The sequence below is a fragment of the Caloenas nicobarica genome, chromosome 5, assembly GCF_036013445.1.
Source record: "Caloenas nicobarica isolate bCalNic1 chromosome 5, bCalNic1.hap1, whole genome shotgun sequence".
Classification (NCBI taxonomy): Eukaryota; Metazoa; Chordata; class Aves; order Columbiformes; family Columbidae; genus Caloenas; species Caloenas nicobarica.
The window spans coordinates 18475523-18495996 of NC_088249.1; the positions used below are offsets into that span (position 1 = coordinate 18475523).

The 20474-nt window shown below is 37.5% G+C and overlaps 1 protein-coding gene across 6 annotated transcripts in view; it reads left to right on the top strand.

The window, feature by feature from the left end:
* EML5 (EMAP like 5) overlaps positions 1-20474 on the top strand; it is a 115626-nt gene that overhangs the window by 41715 nt on the left and 53437 nt on the right. For all 6 annotated transcript variants that reach the window (XM_065635382.1, XM_065635381.1, XM_065635380.1 and 3 more), the window contains exons 7-14: positions 340-541; positions 1633-1770; positions 2531-2787; positions 5463-5675; positions 7478-7645; positions 12660-12766; positions 13150-13268; positions 19690-19876. In XM_065635382.1, coding sequence (XP_065491454.1) covers positions 340-541; positions 1633-1770; positions 2531-2787; positions 5463-5675; positions 7478-7645; positions 12660-12766; positions 13150-13268; positions 19690-19876 — 1391 coding nt within the window. The remainder of the gene's footprint in view (positions 1-339; positions 542-1632; positions 1771-2530; positions 2788-5462; positions 5676-7477; positions 7646-12659; positions 12767-13149; positions 13269-19689; positions 19877-20474) is intronic.

Genomic DNA, 20474 nt, shown 5'->3' on the forward strand with positions numbered 1-20474 from the left:
TGTTGTAATTTAAAGACAATTAAATGCATCATTTCAGATGCAAACGTCAGTTTTATCTTTCTCCATCAGAGATGTTGTAGTACAAGAATTGGCTACATGTCCTTTATTAAAACAAGGCCCACATTTTATTTTAGAATATCTATAATACTAAGCTTGAAAAGTTAGTGTTCGAAGGGCAGTGTGTGTTATATGGAATAGATAAAAGGAATAAATGGAGGAATGAGAAAAGGTAAATGGATGTTTCCTGACATTTTCTTGCTTTTGTGTTTTGTCATGTGCTACATTACCTTGTTTCATAAATTCTCAGGATGTATCTCTCAGTGACAATCTTTTCTACAGGTCTGTCTGTAAGAAGTGTTTGCTGGAGAGGAGACCATATACTCGTCGGGACACAAGATAGTGAAATTTTTGAAATTGTGGTGCATGAGCGTAATAAGCCTTTCCTGATAATGCAGGGGCATTGTGAAGGAGAGCTGTGGGCTCTGGCTGTCCATCCTACAAAACCGCTCGCAATGACTGGAAGCGATGATCGATCTGTCAGGTTAAATCTTGTTTGTTTGCTTAACTGTGTACAGTTTTATACAAACAGCTCATTTTGTAGATAACCTAATGGAAATATATACGTTTTAAAGGTATTAAATTGTGGCATTGAAGTACTTCTGAACCAGTTAAGTTATGCATGAAATTAGAGCCCTCCAATAATAAAATGTAGTGCAAATGCGTATTTCACAAAAATGAAATTTACAAAATATGAACAAATTTCATTTTAGCCTAACATTAAGCACTGAAACACAAGTTCCTTGTGTTTCCTTTTCAGGCATTATGTTAGGTATTCACAGGTTACAATTTAAAAAATTGTAATAAAAACTTATAATTTTTACTCTTAACATAGTCACTTTTCGTATGCTAAGAATTAACTTTTAGTTTGGGAGTTTCGTCAAACTTAATGCATGCATAGTAAATAGAATCTGTATTCTGTGAAAATCCAGTAAATTACTCCCTCTTACCATTTCATCTCTCTCCCTTTTTTTTTTTTTTTTTGACAAAAACACCTTTTCTCATCTTTCTTAGGAGTTAAATGTGTTGGCATTTTTGTTGAATATCTTAAGTGTAACATGGTTGAGCAAAACAGTAGTTGAATTATAAATATTAAAATTCTGCTCTAGAATTCGAGATACATCTTATGATAGATACTGTAATGTATCTTGTAGTAAAAACTTACATTTTATAATATTATCTCATTATATGTAAGGAGTTATGAATAATGACTTCTTAATATGAAACAATATGTTTACAAAGTTTCTTCTTGGCTAAAATGAGTAAGAAAATTGTGGAATTTTCAGAGAGTGGTCTAAAAATATTTATTGTCCTATATTGTCATTCTTTTTATATTCAGAAAGTCAAACAAAATTAATCTGCCCCTGCATTTTGTCATTAGATATTTTCTCACTATTTTAAATATAAGAATATTCTTTGCTGTGTGCAAAACTCTTCTGTCTTAGATTTTCCTTGTGGGAAATTTTAAAACATGACAATACCATGTCCAGTGTTCTGCAGAAATGGCAGACTTCATGCTTTCTATGACACAGCCCCAAAGCACTCCACACATTTGTAATTATTACTTTATTTTAGAATTTGGAGTTTGATAGACCATGCTCTGATTGCCCGGTGTAATATGGAGGAACCCATTCGCTGTGCTGCAGTTAGTACTGATGGAATCCATCTTGCTCTTGGAATGAAGGATGGGTCTTTCACTGTGCTTCGAGTCAGGTATGTTACAAAAATTAAGAATAAATGTGTTATTAACTATTTCAAGCATGCTATCTAATTACTTTTATAAATCGTGTGTATATTGACACTGTAGTGACCATACATGAGGAGATCACTTCCGTTTCTGTTTTAAGTTACCGATCTTGAGGTTACTCAGATTTTTCAAATGTGTGTGCTATGATGGAAGAGACTTTCCATAACAACACATTTGAAAAAGTATATTAGTCTATTTGCAAACAAAGGCAGTGTTCTAGGAAGTGTTAGACTTTAGATTTTAGCTTTATTAATTATTCTTGAATTATTAAGAAATAAATTTTCATTACTTCCTAAATCGTTTGCACGTGTTGGAATGCTACTGTCAGCACATCACACATACAAAACCAGTGCTGCCTGGTTGCTGTGATCCCACAGTTCTAAAGGGAAAACGAGATCTGTGTCTCATGTCAGTGAGGTTTTCTTCCCTGAGTGAATAAAGATCTGGTAATCTGCCTGATTAATCATTTTTGTGAACCCAGCTTGAACAGTTCCTTTCGTTCACTGTCCCTTAGCACATTGCAGCACCTTCTTAGGTCACTGTTCCCTTTTCTTTTTTTTTTTTTTTTTGGCCATGCAGCCCTACCCAGCCCTAAAATAGCAGTGTTGGATTTGCACATAAAGTTCACTTCATCATCTCACAATTTTATCCATTTTTTACAAGTGGGAACATGGCAGTATGATAAGGCTCTTCTATACTTATGATATGCTTTCTTTCATACTACAGAGATATGACTGAGGTTGTTCATATCAAAGACAGGAAAGAAGCTATTCATGAACTGAAATATTCACCAGATGGGAATTTCCTAGCCGTTGGTTCTAATGACAGCTCTGTGGATATATATGGTGTTGTTCAGCGATACAAGAAAGTTGGGGAATGTATTGGATCTTTAAGTTTCATCACCCATATGGATTGGTCTTCAGACAGTAAATACTTACAGACCAATGATGGCAATGGGAAGAGACTTTTTTACAGGATGCCAAGTAAGATTGTGACTTGCCTTAATGATATTTGTTACTTATTACAGAAAGAATGTGTAGTAGTTTTGGAAAACAGCCAAATATAGATCCTTGTTCAAGACACTGGGTTATAGGAAATTTTTTTTCTAAGTTTGTACAAATATTTGCTATATTTGAACACGTGCAGCATTTTCTCGCAAAGTTACTTCAATGTTTTACCTTTAGATGTTTACTCTTCTTTATAAGCATCTTTTCATGGTTGACATGCTGGCTTATTTTTATTTTATTTCTCAAAACTGTATCTTTGCTCCCACTTTTTTAGAAAAAGAAAAATATTGCATTCCAATTCAATTTTGCAATAGCTTAATAGCTTTGTACTTACTGTTCTTGGATATTAAGTGGATTATCATTTGCTTGTACTGTATGTTTTCTAAAATGTGTGGAAAAATCAATGTATTGCATGTCAGAGGAGTCGTCTCATTTTCTAGAACCACGTTTGCAACAGAACTGAGGAATTCAACATAGAGAGCTTTTACAGTGATAAATTTGTAATAGAGACAATCAGAACACCTATGAATTTGGAAGTATAATGGGATTAGGTAACTGTAGAGAAAATAAAAGTACCTGATACAAGGATGCCAGAATGCTAGGAATTACTCATTGAAAACAAAATAAATGTTGAAGCAGTGATACATAAATGATTCAATTATGCAGCCTTCAAAAAGAATAAAAATATTAAAATGAAATTTACCCGGGCAGTCTACTGATAACACCAGTTCAAATGTGTCTTTTCTCTTTTATGGCAGGGAAGTATTAAAGAAAACTAGTGCATTACACAATATTAAAATATACTTTTCAGAGTTTGTGACAACCCAGTTATTGTAAATATTTTCAAGACAACACTGCCTTGAAAACTAGACTGAACTGTCCCATACTCTTGAAGCAGTTTTCATCAAGACAATTCCTTCTGCAGAGGACATACACATATAGTGCATTTGTTTTAAAGCTTCTGATTTAAGTAGTCCTGATTATATGTCAAGGGCAGCGTTTGTCACAAGATTTGACTTCTTTCTGCTGTGTATACACACTCTTTAAATGATATCATTCCATATTTTTCCCACTCATTGTATTTATAGTATTATCATCACCACTTACTATATTGTCCCTTCATTTGTTATGCAGTATTTAGTCTTTGCACTGTACATGGAGCTTTTTGTGATTCTCTTTGCTGAAGCATCTGATTCATTCTATGCACAAGTTTGATTTTGTGCATTGAATGAAACTGAAGAAATATAAGAAAAGATTGTGAGAATTTAAATAGACTGTAACAAATACGTACACACAGGAGGAGCAATTTGAGGTTAAATAGGCAGCTTTCAGCCTGGAGTTTCTTGATATATTAGAATGTGCGATTGTGAAAGCTTGTTTATTAATGAAGTTTAGCAAAGTCATTGAAGTTAGAGGATTCTCCTAAATATTTTAAAAGAATGATCAGAATCATATAACACTTGAAATTCCGCTATAAATGAATAAGGAACTTACAGATGCCTAATACAAGATCTGTAGGACTTAGTCATGGATAAAACCAGTATCAGTAGTCATCATTTACATGGATTAGTGATTGAAAGAGATTACAAGGTAAACCTTCTCAAAGGGTGCAGTTACTTTGTCAGAGCGGAAGGATCTTCAAACAGGGCACTTGAGCACTTGAGTTCTTTTCCTATTTTTGGAGGAGCATATAGTAGTTAAACTTTGCCTATAGTGTGATGTTTTTTTAAGTCTTCGTTTGTGATGGACATTCAGTTTTGCTTTATCTTTTCTCTGTGGCTGTTCTTTACTCTGTTTATTCCAGTGCACCTGAGTTCTCCTTTGCCCTGTCCCTCTGTTGAAAACTAACCTCCTTACAGTGCCGGAGGCTGCTCACCCCTATATCTCATCCCCTCCCACCACTCAGAATCCTATAACAGTAAGAAAACAGGGAAAAAAAAAAACCTTAGCCCTTCAGTGTCATTACCACTGAAGAGTGAGAGGCGAATTGTTGGCAGCATCCTGCTCAGGTTCTGCAGCTGCGTGCTGTCTGATTCACAACTCCTACATTTGTTGGCATTCTTCTTGTGCTGCTCCTGCACTGCTTCTGGCCATTCCTGAAGACACAGTATTTATTAAATGGACCTTTGCTCTGACTCAGTGCTTAAGCTCTTACACAAAACTTTGTGGGACTGGAACAATCTTATTACAGATAAAACTGATGTGAAATAATGTAACAAGGATCTAAGTATAAAATTGGTATTTTCAGTAGTTTACAGGAGTTGGATCTAAATGAGTTCTTCAGTTTTTGCTCTAAATAATCCAAGTTTCTAGAATAGTGCAGCAAGAGAATTTTTCCAAACTTTATCTTAGAATGACTACATGGGGGTCTTCTGTAAACATTTAAAAATTAACACAGCCTCAAGCAGATATCAAGAAATAATAAAAACTGTAAAGTACCAAAACTGTGATCTTCTGTTCAGTAGTCTTGAGAAGCCTTACTACTGATGCTATTGGTCATAATAGAGGATAACAAATCAGGACAGTTTTAGTATCTCTGTTTTTAATTCTGTGTCAGTTGGATTTGATTTCTGGAGAATTTTTAAAAATTCAACATTCTTTAAAATTGCACAAGTGAATATTGTAAAATAGCTTTTTATTTTTGTTCGTAGGTGGAAAAGAAGTAACAAACAAGGAGGAATTAAAAGGCATTCAGTGGGCATCATGGACCTGTGTTTCTGGTGTTGAAGTGAATGGAATCTGGCCCAAATATTCAGATATAAATGATATAAATTCCGTGGACGCAAATTTTATTGGGCAAGTTATGGTTACAGCTGATGATTATGGAATAGTAAAGCTCTTTCGATACCCATGTCTAAGAAAAGGTAGTACCTTTAAGTTCCATTAGAAACTTATATTTTTGAATTTTGGCTATTCAAGAAAAAGGTTTTAGAAAACTGGGTGTTTGAAAATTATACAAATGGCCAATATGTATTCTTAAAAGTTTAGTTTGAGCTCAGAGATGGGAAACCACAATAGGCTGTTGTATTGACAACTGTAATAGTAACAGTATTTTATTTGCATTTTGAATAGGATAGCTGAAAGCTTTACATATATTTTATTTTTAAAAATACATATTTTTTCATATAACTTCATGAGGTGATGCAATATCTACCCTTTTCTGAGATACATATCTTTAAGTATTTCACAGTGTTCTTTAAGTAGTTTTCTTACTTCCTCTAGATCTCTAAAGGAGATTTGGACCAGGAGCTAGAAAAAATAACTTTACTAAATGATTAGAGACTATAAATAAATGAACAGTAAATTGGTCCCGTAATTGGAGTATGCTACCGTATGTTATTTGAAGATTAAAAACTTTTCCAACTCATTTTTCCTCAAAATTTTACTAGCAACAAGTACAAATCTCGTGACATTCTCAAAACTGAAGCCTAAAACAGGGTATATAATTTTAAAGTTCACTGTTAAGGACTGAGTCAACAGGGGAACATCTTTTTAGATGAAAAAGGCTTCATTTTGTCAGAGCTCTTTGAAGAACTCCCTTCTAGACACCATTCAAGTTTAACTGTAACAAACTGTCAACAGCAGAGATCTCTGTCTTCAAGCTGGTAACATGGTGATCAGAGAAAGCCTGTGAAATGTTCCCCGGATTTTAAGAAAAGTCCTCTTAACTTAAAACTTTGCCAGGGGACTAGATCAAACACCTTATGTTTTGAAAGGGGAAACAAAAACTTGCACTGTTGCATCATTGCAATTTGCTGCATGGCATAATAAATGCTGGATACAACTGCATGATCTTTGTGATGAGACTTAGGGTGTCTTCGAGCAATACATTCTTAAAGAATATTTTTTTTTTAAATGGCTGACATTTGTCCATAGTTTTCTCAACTGTTTTTGTAAAAGGTGGTATTAAAAACCATGACATTTCAAACTTCCTGGTTTTATTTTTAAAGTGACAAGCCTATTATTAGTACCTGAGGTAATCCAAAAATATGTTATTGAAAACAGTCTTCTGTCCATTTGAAGAAGACAATTTATTCCCTTTTTGTCCCGTTTTACACTAGAATCTGTATAATGGAGTGCTGTTAGGAACTTCTTTTTAGTAACTGATCCAATGATTGTGTTGTAATTATGTAGTAGTCACTGAAAACATTAACTTGATGTAGTTATACTACTACTACTACTACTAATGGTGTAAGTCTATGAATTGCTTGAAGTGCTTAGCACTCAAATTACACAAACAGTGGGAACCAGTGCTATAAGAACACATGTGGGGGTGTTTTCACAGAGCTAAACATCACTTAACATTTAAATAACTGCGTCTTCTCAATGCAGAAATAATTGACAAAGTCTTGGCTTGTAAAAAATAAAATAAATTTAATACAATAAAATTTTACAAAGTCTTCCTTTAGTACACCTCATACAGCACTGTCATATGTCTTTTTTGTGTTTGACTTGCTAAAGATATGATATCCTGGAATCCAAATTTAAAAATATATCTTAAAGACAGATTAAAATTTGAGAATGCTGCAAAAGTTGCTGCTATTAATGAAAATATCACTAGTAATTAGAGTATCTTAATTAAACTATTACTTTCTCTGTGGTTTCTCGGGTGATTCTGAAACATTTATTCCACATATATTGAAAGTTACTTTTATTCTTGTTCTAGGAGCAAAGTTTAAAAAATATCTGGGTCATTCTGCTCACGTGACAAATGTCAGATGGTCACACGATCACCAGTGGGTTGTTTCCATTGGGGGAGCTGATCATTCTGTCTTTCAGTGGAAGTTTGTCCCTGATCGGAAATTGAAGGATTCTCTTCATATAGCACCCCAAGGTAAGTAAATTTAAAAAAAAAAAAAAAAAAAGGGTAGGAGAAGGGGAGGCTAAAAGAGAAGTAAAATTATTTTGTGCAGGTATAGAAATAAATATTCAGAATTGTCAATTGTTGTTCTTTAAACTTTGCAGCTGCCTGAAGTACCTGATAGTGGGTGGATAGTGGATAGTTGGGTGGATAGTGGGTGGATAGTGGATAGTTGGGTTCTTTGATAACGGCTGGTTTTATAAGACACCAGTCCGGTCAGTGATATGTGGGAAAGGTTTATCCCACAGGGGTAAAAAGATGCTGGGACATGAATTAGCAGGGCTCATTTGCAGGGCTTTAAACTAGATTTGAAGGGGGATGGGGTTGTAGCTGGGCTTGCATCAGTGGGGCAGCACACGGGAATCAATAAAGACCGGGAGGCCCCCCAGGCCCCTAGGGTGAAATCGGTGTACTCGGCTCGCTCCCTGAAATGCCTGTACACCAATGCGCGCAGCATGGGGAATAAGCAGGAGGAGTTAGAAACCTGCGTTCGGTCAGGAGATTATGATCTGGTGGCAATTACAGAGACATGGTGGGACAGCTCACATGACTGGAATGTGGTCATGGATGGCTATGCCCTTTTCAGGAAAGACAGGCCGGCCAGGCGAGGTGGTGGAGTTGCTCTTTACGTGAGAGAGCAACTGCAATGTATAGAGTACTGTCCAGGTGCGGTTGAGGAGCAAGTTGAGAGTCTGTGGGTGAGAATTAAGGGGCAGGCTGGCAGGGGTGACACTGTTGTGGGAGTCTATTACAGGCCACCAGATCAGGGTGAGGAAGTTGATGAGGCCTTCTACGGGCAGCTGAGCGTGGCCTCACAGTCACAGGCTCTGGTTGTTATGGGGGATTTTAACTACCCTGATGTTTGCTGGAAGGACTACTCAGCCAGCCAGCCTCAGTCTAGGAGGTTCCTCCAGTGCATTGACGATAACTTTCTGATGCAAATGGTGGAGGAGCCGACTAGAAGAGGTACGCTGCTGGATCTCGTCCTCGCTAACAAGGAGGGTCTGGTCGAAGCAGTAAAGGTGGGGGGCTGCCTTGGTTGCAGTGACCATGAGATGGTGGAGTTCAGAATCTCCTGTGGTGGGAGCAGAATACCGAGCAGAATTGCAACCCTGGACTTCAGCAGGGCCGACTTTGGCCTTTTCAAACAGTTGCTGGAGGAAATCCCGTGGGCAAGGCTGCTTGAGGGTAAAGGCGCCCAAGATAGTTGGTTAACTTTCAGGGACTGCTTCTACCAAGCTCAAGACCAGTGCATCCCGACGCGCAGGAAGTCAAGGAAGGGAGCCAGGAGACCTGCGTGGTTAAACAGGGAACTGCTGGGCAAACTCAAGTGGAAGAGGAGGGTTTACAAATCATGGAAGGAGGGGCTGGCCACTTGGGAAGAATATAAGGCTGTTGTCAGAGGATGTAGGGAGGCAACTAGGAAAGCTAAGGCCTCCTTAGAGTTAAACCTGGCGAGAGGGGTCAAGGACAACAGGAAGAGGTTCTTCAAATACATGGCAGATAAAACTAACACCAGAGGCAATGTAGGCCCACTGATGAACGGGGTGGGTGCCCTGGTGACAGAAGATACAGAGAAGGCAGAATTACTGAATGCCTTCTTTGTCTCTGTCTACTCTGCTGGAGGCTGTCCTGAGGAGCCCCGTACCCCTGAGGCCCCAGAGGAAGGCAGGGCAATGGAGGAGTCTGCCTCAGTTGATGAGGACTGGGTTAGGGAGCAATTAAGCAATCTGGACATCCATAAATCCATGGGTCCAGATGGGATGCACCCGAGGGTGCTGAGGGAGCTGGCTGAAGTCATTGCTGGACCGCTCTCCATCATCTTTGCCAAGTCTTGGGAAACGGGAGAGGTGCCTGAGGACTGGAGGAAAGCAAATGTCACTCCGGTCTTCAAAAAGGGCAAGAAGGAGGACCCGGGCAACTATAGACCGGTCAGCCTCACCTCCATCCCTGGGAAAGTGATGGAACACCTTATCCTTGGTGCCATCTTAAGACATATCAAGGATAAGAGGGTCATCAGGGACAGTCAACATGGCTTCACCAAGGGGAAGTCGTGTTTGACCAACCTCATAGCCTTTTATGAAGACGTAACAAGGTGGATTGACGATGGCAGAGCAGTGGATGTGGTCTACCTTGACTTCAGCAAAGCATTTGACACCGTCTCCCACAGCATCCTCACGGCAAAACTGAGGAAGAGTGGACTGGATGATCGGGTAGTGAGGTGGACTGCAAACTGGCTGAAGGAGAGAAGCCAGAGAGTTGTGATCAATGGGGCGGAGTCTGGTTGGAGGCCTGTATCTAGTGGAGTGCCTCAAGGGTCAGTTCTGGGACCAATACTGTTCAATATATTCATCAATGACTTGGATGAGGGAATTGAGTGTACTATCAGCAAGTTTGCTGATGACACCAAGCTGGGAGGAGTGGCTGACACGCCAGAGGGCTGTGCTGCCATCCAGCGAGATCTGGACAGGCTGGAGAGTTGGGCGGGGAAAAATTTAATGAAATATAACAAGGGGAAATGTAGAGTCTTGCATCTGGGCAGGAACAACCCCAGGTTCCAGTACAGGTTGGGGAATGACCTATTAGAGAGCAGTGTAGGGGAAAGGGACCTGGGGGTCCTGGTGGACAGCAGGATGACCATGAGCCAGCACTGTGCCCTTGTGGCCAAGAAGGCCAATGGCATCCTGGGGTGTATTAGAAGGGGGGTGGTTAGTAGGTCCAGAGAGGTTCTCCTTCCCCTCTACTCTGCCCTGGTGAGACCTCATCTGGAATATTGTGTCCAGTTCTGGGCCCCTCAGTTCAAGAAGGACAGGGAACTGCTGGAGAGAGTCCAGCGCAGGGCCACAAAGATGATTAAGGGAGTGGAGCATCTCCCTTATGAGGAAAGGCTGAGGGAGCTGGGTCTCTTTAGCTTGGAGAAGAGGAGACTGAGGGGTGACCTCATTAATGTTTATAAATATATAAAGGGTGGGTGTCACGAGGATGGAGCTAGGCTCTTCTCGGTGACAACCAACAGTAAGACAAGGGGTAATGGGTCCAAGCTGGAACACAAGAGGTTCCACTTAAATGTGAGAAGAAACTTCTTCTCAGTGAGGGTGACGGAACACTGGAACAGGCTGCCCAGGGGGGTTGTGGATTCTCCTTCTCTGGAGACATTCAAAACCCGCCTGGACGCCTTCCTGTGTAACCTCACCTAAGTTTTCCTGCTCTGGCAGGGGGATTGGACTAGATGATCTTTTGAGGTCCCTTCCAATCCCTAACATTCTGTGATTCTGTGATTCTGTGATAGTGTTGCCTAATACTTCCCTATACCCTGTATGCTTAGTTTTAGCAAGACTGTGGAAAAAAATCGCCACTGCATTCCTTGTGCAAAGAGAAAATTTAAAAGTTTGGATCATAGATATGAATTTATGAATTCTGTGCATATCATCCTTTACTAAATTGACAACAACTGGATGCCCAGATGTCACTGGAAAAAAAAACCATACTCATTTGATTAAAATTTTGAAGTATTTAGGCAATAATTTAAGCTTCGTGTGTGTTTTGTGGTTGGTTTGTTGTTGTTGTTGTTGTTTTTAAAGCAGACTATAGGTGTTTAATATTTGGAAAAAAATGTAGGTCATGTTTCCACCAGTGACTAATACAGCAATTGTTTTCATGACTTAGTTTCCCAAAATCAAACAATTAACTGAGTTCCTCACTTGGAAATTCCTAAAGGAATTTAGAGAGTCCTTTGGGGAAATAAGTATATAGAGTTACAATGAAATGGGCTGTTTGACCCTTTATTTGCTAAGGTCAGGTGAAGTTGTGTCACTGTGGACTCAGCTAATGGGGAAATGCTGATTCATTGCTGGCCTTGGTGCCAAATGCAGAAAGAAGCAATAGGTTCTCTTTATCTTCTTGAGCCTCCAAAAAGCCTTTAACTGGTTTGATCCTTCATGATATGAATTAATTTTCAACTAATTATTTCCCATGACCCAAATTTCTCATTATCTACTGCTTCCCAAGATAAAATTTCTGTATATTAAGTGTAGTTTAGATTCCTTGTTCCTGGATACATAACCTTACTTTTGGCTATCTAACAGTATGTGCAACATTCTTTTTTTTTTTTTGTCACATTATTGGTAATTATCCTGTTACTGGCTTTTCTAACTCTTCGATCTGCTACCTTTGTCAGTAGCAATGTTGTTTTTCTCTAGATCACTGATAAAAATGTTAAATACTATAGCTCCAAGGATGGCTCTTTATTACATATTTCTAGAAACATTTCTTACTGAGGGGTGATTCTGTCTTTGCATTTACATTTTGAGATCTTTCAAAATCCATTTGTGTTCTAGCTTGATTTCGTGTCTGGTTTCTTAATCAAAAAATGTGCAACATTCAGTCATAGGTTGCAGAGAGATCCAAATATGCTACCATTTATGAGCTGGAACATTCTTTTCAGTTTCTGTTGGAATTAAACTCTGTGCTACAACATTTATCTGGCTTTCCCGAGATGTAAAACATAAACATTAAATGATTACTTTTTTCTCCACAGTCACTGAAAATTTTACCACTTCCTTCCCATATACGATTTTTTTTCCTAATCCACCTGAAGAATTACTGCTTACATCAATGGCTCACGTAACCATAAGTTTCTCATTGAAGGCCTTTACTTCTCTTGTTAGTTTTCTGCAAGTCTTAGTTTCTCCTTTATGCTTGTTACTTCATTCTCTTCTTTCTTCCTTTTCTCCTAACATTAATGTTGATTAAATAATTTTAATTAATGAAAAATAACTTGCTCCCAAAACAAACAAACGAATTGGCTTATTTCTACTGTATCATAAGAATTGATCCCGTCAGCCTGTCAATTATTAGCAGTTTATGTTGTAGTTGATCTAAGCATTGCTTATCAAATTAGAAACATTAAGCAGTTATTATAGTTTAAACACTTTCTGCTCCGTGATTTAGGTTGCTTTATTTTCTGTTTCTGTTTCCTTGGTGGCAGAGAGTCTGGTTGATTCTAATAGTGATGAATCAGATTCTGATCAGTCTGATGTTCCAGAGCTGGACTCTGAAATTGAGCAAGAGACACAGATCACCTATCGTCGACAGGTAAAGGTTTTAGTTGGTATGGCAGTTGGAATGCTTCCCGGGGTTTAAGTTGGTGTTTTATGAAGACCTGTTGAAATCTGAAGACTGGGGAAACTGAGAGCTGAGCAGGAAGTGACCCAAACCTTTAGAATTGTTATTACCAATTATCAAAATATTAAGATATAATAGAGAAAAAAAAGGGATTACATGTGTTCCTAGCACGTTGTGTTAGAGTCCTGGTTGTAATTTAAAAACCAGTTACACTATACAATAACCAGCTACAATTATTTGAGGGTTTTTTTCAGCGATGTCAGTATAACACTTTTGTGGGTGAACTGTGGCTGAATTCTCAGAAACGTGCTTTTCTTATGAATCTCTAGTTATAAGTGTGCTCTTTCTTAAAGGTTTACAAAGAAGATCTACCTCAACTCAAAGAGCAATGCAAAGAAAAAAGAAAAAGTGCAGCTTCTAAGAGACGAGAGCGAGCTCCGGGGAACAGTATAAGATTACATTTTGTTCATGGGTATGAAAAGTAGGATTCTTTAAAATATACAAGCAGACTGTAATAAATCATATTTTGTTTTGTAGATTGGTGTTTATATTTTAATAATCTGATGAAAGACTTCTAGGTCAGTTGCTTTGTGATTTAGTTTTATTTAGTTCTGTAAAAATAAATTTAGACTAAATTAATAGAAAGCTTTGATGCCATGCTAGACTAATTCTGAACATGAATTCTGAAGTGAATTTGCACTGAAAATTCAGCTGATACTTATTATTGGAATATCCCCCATATTTTCCAGTATCCGGAAAGTAATAGTTTTCTTTGGTGTGTTATTTTGGAAGCTATGACAGAAACTTAGCATAGTTGAAGATGACTGAGTTTTCTACGAAGTGGTATTACTATCAATGTTTTATTAAAAAAAAAACCTATAAACTCTTTGGTTGTACCTAATCTGAAACAATTTACACACTCCTCTGTTCAGGAATTAAATTTAATTCTTAACAGGTCCAGTAAGTGTGTTAAAATCCAGTTTCATTCTTTTTGGTGGTAATGTGAGTAAGAAAATGATTTTCAGATGCATCCTTGAAATCTTATGATTTCATCTTTAGGATTGGTAGTCTCCCATAACTCGTCATAAGTGAAGACATTTTCGTCAGGACAAAGATGTGGAGTTTTAAAGAAAACTGGCAGTAGATGTTAGTATGTTAGATCAGAAATATAAATTCCCTTGATAAAAAGCAAAACCAAATCCTTTATTAAATTAACCAGGAAATCAGGTAATACTCTGTTTTCCTTTCAAATATACCTCTTTACAGGAATACACCTTCTTTTTAGAAACAACTAAATGCACAGATAAGTTGCTGATACTGTCTGTCTTTATAATGACACAGAGAGTTTTAGAAGGCCTCCACTTGGAGTGCTTAATAAATTATTTGGCGAAGAACAGTTAATCATTCAACTCAGCGATTTTGTCTGTAGAAGACACGGAGTCTGAGGAATAGCTTTGGAAATAATGGCAGCTGGGAAACTAGCTAGAGAGTTGGTTTTTTATTTCTATTTTTGGCTCTCCAGAATTTTCAGTTGAAGATTTTTATATCTGTGTAGAAATGCATTAAGGTGGCTAGCTGTATATAGTCTTTAAAATTTGGTCTAAGAATCAAACCAAATGATCCTGAAGAAGATGTAGCACAAGCAAGGGCCCTGGATCTTTGGGATTATTGTTATTTCCTTCACAACAGAAGTGAAGCTTGACCAGAATATCCAGGAATGACCAGAAGTAGAATGTCCAGTTGAGTTCTGTCTGGTTACCCAATGGGCATCAAGGAAACTAATGAAGAATCCATGCTGAACAACAGATTTTTCTCAATGTCCAGGCTGTTAACTTTAAAGTGATCCACATCCAAGTGAGTAATAGGCATATTCTCTGATTCAGGAAGTCTGCTTTGCTTCATCTTTCTTTAGCTGCAATGGAAATGTCTTGGATGTTCCTTGAAAGTGTGAAAAGTGGTGCTTTTTTGAACTAGGGGAGTAGGAAGCTCTTTTCCCTTTCTTTGTTTTTGAGCACATTGTTTTTGTGTTTTCAGTTTGTCAATTGCTTTGAAAGATGAACTTTTAAGAATCCTGCAGGAAATCTTTTAAACCTCTGGCTAATTTCTGTTTTGGAAAGGAATAAAAAAATAATGTTCAGTATGTGAGCCAGCCACTGACTAATATGGATGAGAAGGCAACTTGTATTAATCTTTAAGTGGATCTTTCTCTGAGATCTGATGCAGTCATGGTCAGAAATATATTAAAGTGCTGTGCTAACTTGGCCTCTTTTTGACTATTCCTCTATTTTCTTTTTGCTGTGTCTTTGACAGTGGTGGTGGTTCAGAAACATAAAAAAGATATATCTTTTGAGATATTTAGAGGAACTCCTTTCTCAGACTCAATGCTTGTAAGACTTTCTTTTTGCTGGCAGGGAATGAGGATGCAAATATAATATTTATGTCCTGTATTCTCTCAAATCTATGCTGCTGAAATCACAAGAATTTTTTTATTTTTTTTTTTTTTTTTAAATATTAAAAGGTTTTAAGCAAAATGTAGTTTGAGTTTCAGGATATTCATTGAAACGACCTTATCATAAGATGAAATTTCATTGTGGTTTCAAGATGACATGGGATTTCTCATGTTCTTAAATGAGAGTCTTGTGACACCTTGCATGGATTCCTACCAGAGGGCTACAAATACCATCTGAAGCGAGCAGGCTATGAGTGGACCCTGTTGAGAAAACGCTATTGCCATATGGAAATATTTAAAAAAAAAAAAAAAAAAAAATCACTACCTTTGTGCTAAAGACTCTGACCTCAACCATGTTTATTTTGACATGGATTCTTCTGGAGATTTTTGTAGGAGGGTTGCGCTACATTCATAAATTTCCCATATATACTTCAAAGAGTAACATACACATTTTGAAACACTTACAGCATCAGACAAACTATGGACATTGACTCTTTTCCCAGAGAGGACACTGCTTGTGAAGTTGCCTCTTAGTTATCTATGGATGTCTAGCTTGCAACTGTGGTTAGAATCCAGCTTTGGGTTAAAGAATTCACAATTGTGTGCCTAAAAGTAGGTGGGTTTATGCGTGTATCTCAACTTCTGTCACAGTCAGTGGTGATTGAGTCAGTAGTCAGTGGAGTATAAGGAGTGATTTGGCTCAAGTAAAATTCAATGCTGACTGGCTGGTCGGCTGAGTAACCCTGCAGGTTCCATTGACTGTATTGACCAGAACGCTGTTGATTAAAATATAGATGTTCATGTATCTGACACACATGTGAACACCTTAATCTCAAACTAAATCCAGTCTCTGCTCTTCATGACCTTGATCATGGCAAAATTGTTTTCCTACATAGCATTGAACTAGCTATCTTTTCTTCTTTAAGTTACTGTCATATTAACTTGAATCAGTCCTGGATCAATGGTTTGATTAGCTGTTGCTGAAGACCACTTGAAAAAATAAAATACTGCCGAATGCAGTGTTATGTTTATTGTGCCGCCTTATATATTATCCAGTAACTATGATGCAGAGCTTGCTTTCATTAGCATTTAGTTTCTAGTTGCTAATCAAGATGCCTAATAAGTTACTTCTGTGGTTTGTTTTCTGCTTGTTAAGAAGTTGTTTCTTTTTGTGTTTTTTTTTTTTTGTGAGATTAGCTAATAAGTTCTCAATTGGTTTAATAATATGGACATAAGTATTTTGGAACTGTGTAGCATATTCTCAGGGAATGATCTTTTACACTGAAACATGCTTCTTTTCATCTCTCCTTGGACTATCTAAGCCCATCACTTTATCCTTCTGGTGAAACACACCTATGTAGTCAGGCAGTCAATAAACCAGCATGTGGGAAAGACCAGATGTGTTTAACTGGGTTACAAAATGTCTTTGTTTGCACTGCTTGATACTTTGCAAAATATGTTTTATTTTAATTGTAAACAACTGATTGTACACCTCTTTTTTTTCTATAACTGGAGGAAGTGAACTAAAATCCAAACTGTGATATATGGTGTTAGCATATTCAGTTTCACTATACTTAACCTAGGGTATATAAGTAATTGTTACAACAAGAGCTGGGAAAATCCTCAATTTCTGGATTGCAGGTAGAAGAATCTAAGACCCTTTTGCTGTCTTAGTGCTTTTTACTTTTACAAGTGACTGCAAAGCTTATAAGAAATCGACCAATGTCCAGTACTTCTAAAGCATTATTTCTTTCAGCATATGTATTTTCATAGCTTCTTTTAAAAATATTATCATTTAGAGTGAATACTCAGCATTTTTTTATTATTCTACCCTTGCAAAAGAAATCCAGTCATCTTAACAGAGCACAGTGCAGAGTGAAGCACAGGAGAACGATGCCTGTGCCACGATAGTCCAGATACCTTCTTTGGCACCTTTATAGTCCCTGCCCCTCACAGAATGTTGTCATGCCTTTAAACTGTTCATGTTCCATACTGGGATAGGTTATTTTTGTTTTATTTCTTCATAGTTACTGTAGGTCATTGTGTATTATGTCCCTTTAGCAACTAGTGGTTGGACATCGAAGAAGGAAGCAGCCAAGCAGGGCAAGCAGGCTGCACCTTGGGTCAGGCAGAAATCAGCTTCAAAACGTCTGTATGTGTTGCTGCAGGGGGAAGGGTATGGGTGGAGGAAGAGCAAAGCATGACTGAAGAGTATGAACCTCTGTTGTGAGTGTACATTGTTGGCCACTTTGAGATGAGCAGGGAGCAGACATATAGCTGAGCCTCAGACCTAATGCAAATAGAGACCTTGAAGGGACAGTAAGTCAGGAGATGCTGAAAAGTTTCTGGACTGGGATCAAATGTGAATTTAAGAACCCACCTATGAGTACCAGTCTAAACAGTGGGAGGGAGACTTGCATACAAGCCTTTATTTCTGTGCTATCACACTTTTGCTGGTTTAAGAAGGTTACTTTGCTTGTTCGTGATCTAATGAGACCAAGCTTTGGACTTCACAGTATCACAGACAGTACAAAACTGGGAGGAGTAGCGGGTGCACCAGATGGTGGTACTGCCCTCGAGAGGGACCTGAGCAGGGAGGAATCTCAAAACTTCAGAAAGGAGAAATGCAGCATTCTGCATTTGGGGAGGAATGGACCTGGACCATCTGACGGTCTGTTTAAAAACTTTGTGAGATGATTTTAGCAATTTTTCTCTAATCACATATGATCTGAAAGAAGTACCTTTGCACATAGTTTAGGTGAGCCAACAGAAACACAGCATGTTCAAACCTGCTTCAGGTTATGTGCTGTGGTATTTTCCAGTAATGCAAAGGTCTAGTATTTGTGAACATGGATCCGTGGCTGGAGTTTTCAGAATAGTATCCATTAAGGTAATGTTGATCAGCTGTCTTAAAGATTCATTGCTTGACCAGTGCAAATGATTGCACTGTGTACATAAGGAAAGCTGTATATAATTTTATGAAAAACTTTTCTACCTGGACTGCATAATTTCTGTGTCATTTAAACCTTTGAAGTGTCTCATATGCAGTAATTGTCTTAATGCTATCCCACTTATTTTGCGTATGACAATTATTGATATTTGTACAGATGCATTTTTGTCTTGGTGATAAAGACCCGCACTGTTGGAAAAAGATCCTGCTTTTGTTTTCTTCTTAAAAATAATATCATTTGTTCTGATGATACATGCTTTTTATTAAGTAAATAAATTAATATAATAACAGACATTGGACGTTTCCGTTAGCTTGCAGTTGCTGATGGTGAAAGCTTAGTTATTTTGTTTGCCAAGAACGACTGGCTGTTCATCTTCAGCGCTTCTTTTTAACTATTTCAATCGGAAGTTGGGTGCAAAAATACTTAAGTAGAGCATTATGATCCCTAAATAAAGATAATTCATGGCCAGTTCAAACGTATTCAAGTGTCATTCCCTTCCTATCAATTTAACTATATATTTAGAAATATAACCAGACTTTGCCTGCATCTTTGTAAAATAATTACAGAGTTGGTTTAGTGAAGATCAGTAAGGACAAGGAACAGAAAGGGGTTAGCTGAGAAATTAATAGCACATAAAACAGGATGTGTCAGGAGTATATAGAGTATTGTTTATCAGAAGAAAGGAAGGAATTGATTTAAGTTATGCACTTTTAACTGTTATCTTCACTGACTGCCAAGGATAGCATTATAAAAACCACTAATTTAAAACTTGCTTGTTTGTTTAATGTTTTTTAGGTTTCTTGGCCTCTTAAATTATTTATGATGGTAGCACCTTGCCTTTTTGAAAATGCCACCATTGCTTTTTATGGTTTACTGAATCTTAATCACAGCTGGGAAGAAATGTGTGTGCTGTGATAGCGCAGACAGGCCTCAGCTGGGAATTGAGCTACTCATGCCACTTGGTGTACCAGTACAGAAAGGAGGCAGGTTTTCCTTCAAAAGAGAACCTGATCTGGAAGAAAGTTTATGCATTTGTTTTCTGTTAGCAAGTTTCCAGAAACTTTCAGTTTTATTATATCATATCTGTGTTGTTCACATTCTTGTGGAAACTTTTGCTGCCTGAGTTTTGAGCACTGAGAGATAGAAAATGTCCAAAGTATTAGTTACATGTTGCATGCCCAAATTCTCCATGTGGTCTGGAAAAATTACTAGCTATTGCTTCCTCTTCTAAACTAGTCACAGAGAGTAACTATTAAATAGCAGCCACTTTCAAACTAATGCTAATAGTACTGGTGTTTGAATAGTAAATGAAATTGGTAAATTGGTGTTTCTTTGGGAAAATATGTTAGTAATCTTAAACTACCAAAACAGTAATTGGTAAGTCATCTGAGTTCTTACATGTGTGTGCAACATGTGTCTTGCATAATTTTATCTCAAAGTTTCAGTTCATATCGTTATGACCTTGATGAACAAACTTTGTTTTCTTTAATTAGTTACAGAGGTTACGACTGTCGAAGCAATTTATTTTACACTCAGACGGGTGAAATTGTATACCATGTCGCAGCAGTGGGAGTGGTGTACAATCGACAGCAGAACACACAGCGCTTTTATCTAGGTCATGATGATGACATTCTTTGCCTTGCTATCCATCCCTTAAAGGACTATGTGGCAACAGGCCAGGTAGGATGTGTGTTTATCTGCAATAAGAATCTGAAGTTGTTACTGCTGAATTTAGAAAAGCCTGTTTTGGAGGATGGAAGTCCAGCCTTTGGTTATTCAGGTGAAGGACTGCATTTCTGTTGCAGATGGAATCTTGTTAAAAAATTCCCAATATACATGTTTTTTTCCAGTTCTTTATATTAATTCTGATGGGTCTTTAGTTGATAGATTTTTTTGAACCTATTTTTTATTTAAGAGTAGATTCATATTTTTTCTTCATCATTATGTTGCTTCTTCATGATAACAAGTGGAGAAAATGCACAATTAAAATATATTTTTTTAGTGTTTTAGTTGTGAAGTTAGCTATGTTACATTCATGTATTAATACATAACATGAAGTTAGTTGTTACTACATTCTGGCATTTCAGTTTCATGCATTATGTTTTTGGTTATTGCCTATGGCCAAACTATTTACTGTTTGTACACGTAACATGGGTATGGATCTTGCTAAAGTATTTATAATAGTCCATTTTATCTTTCACCAGACAGTATTCTTAGGTAAATTTTTTTTCACTCCTGTTTTCTGACAAACATATTTTCCCATTAATGTTTATATACC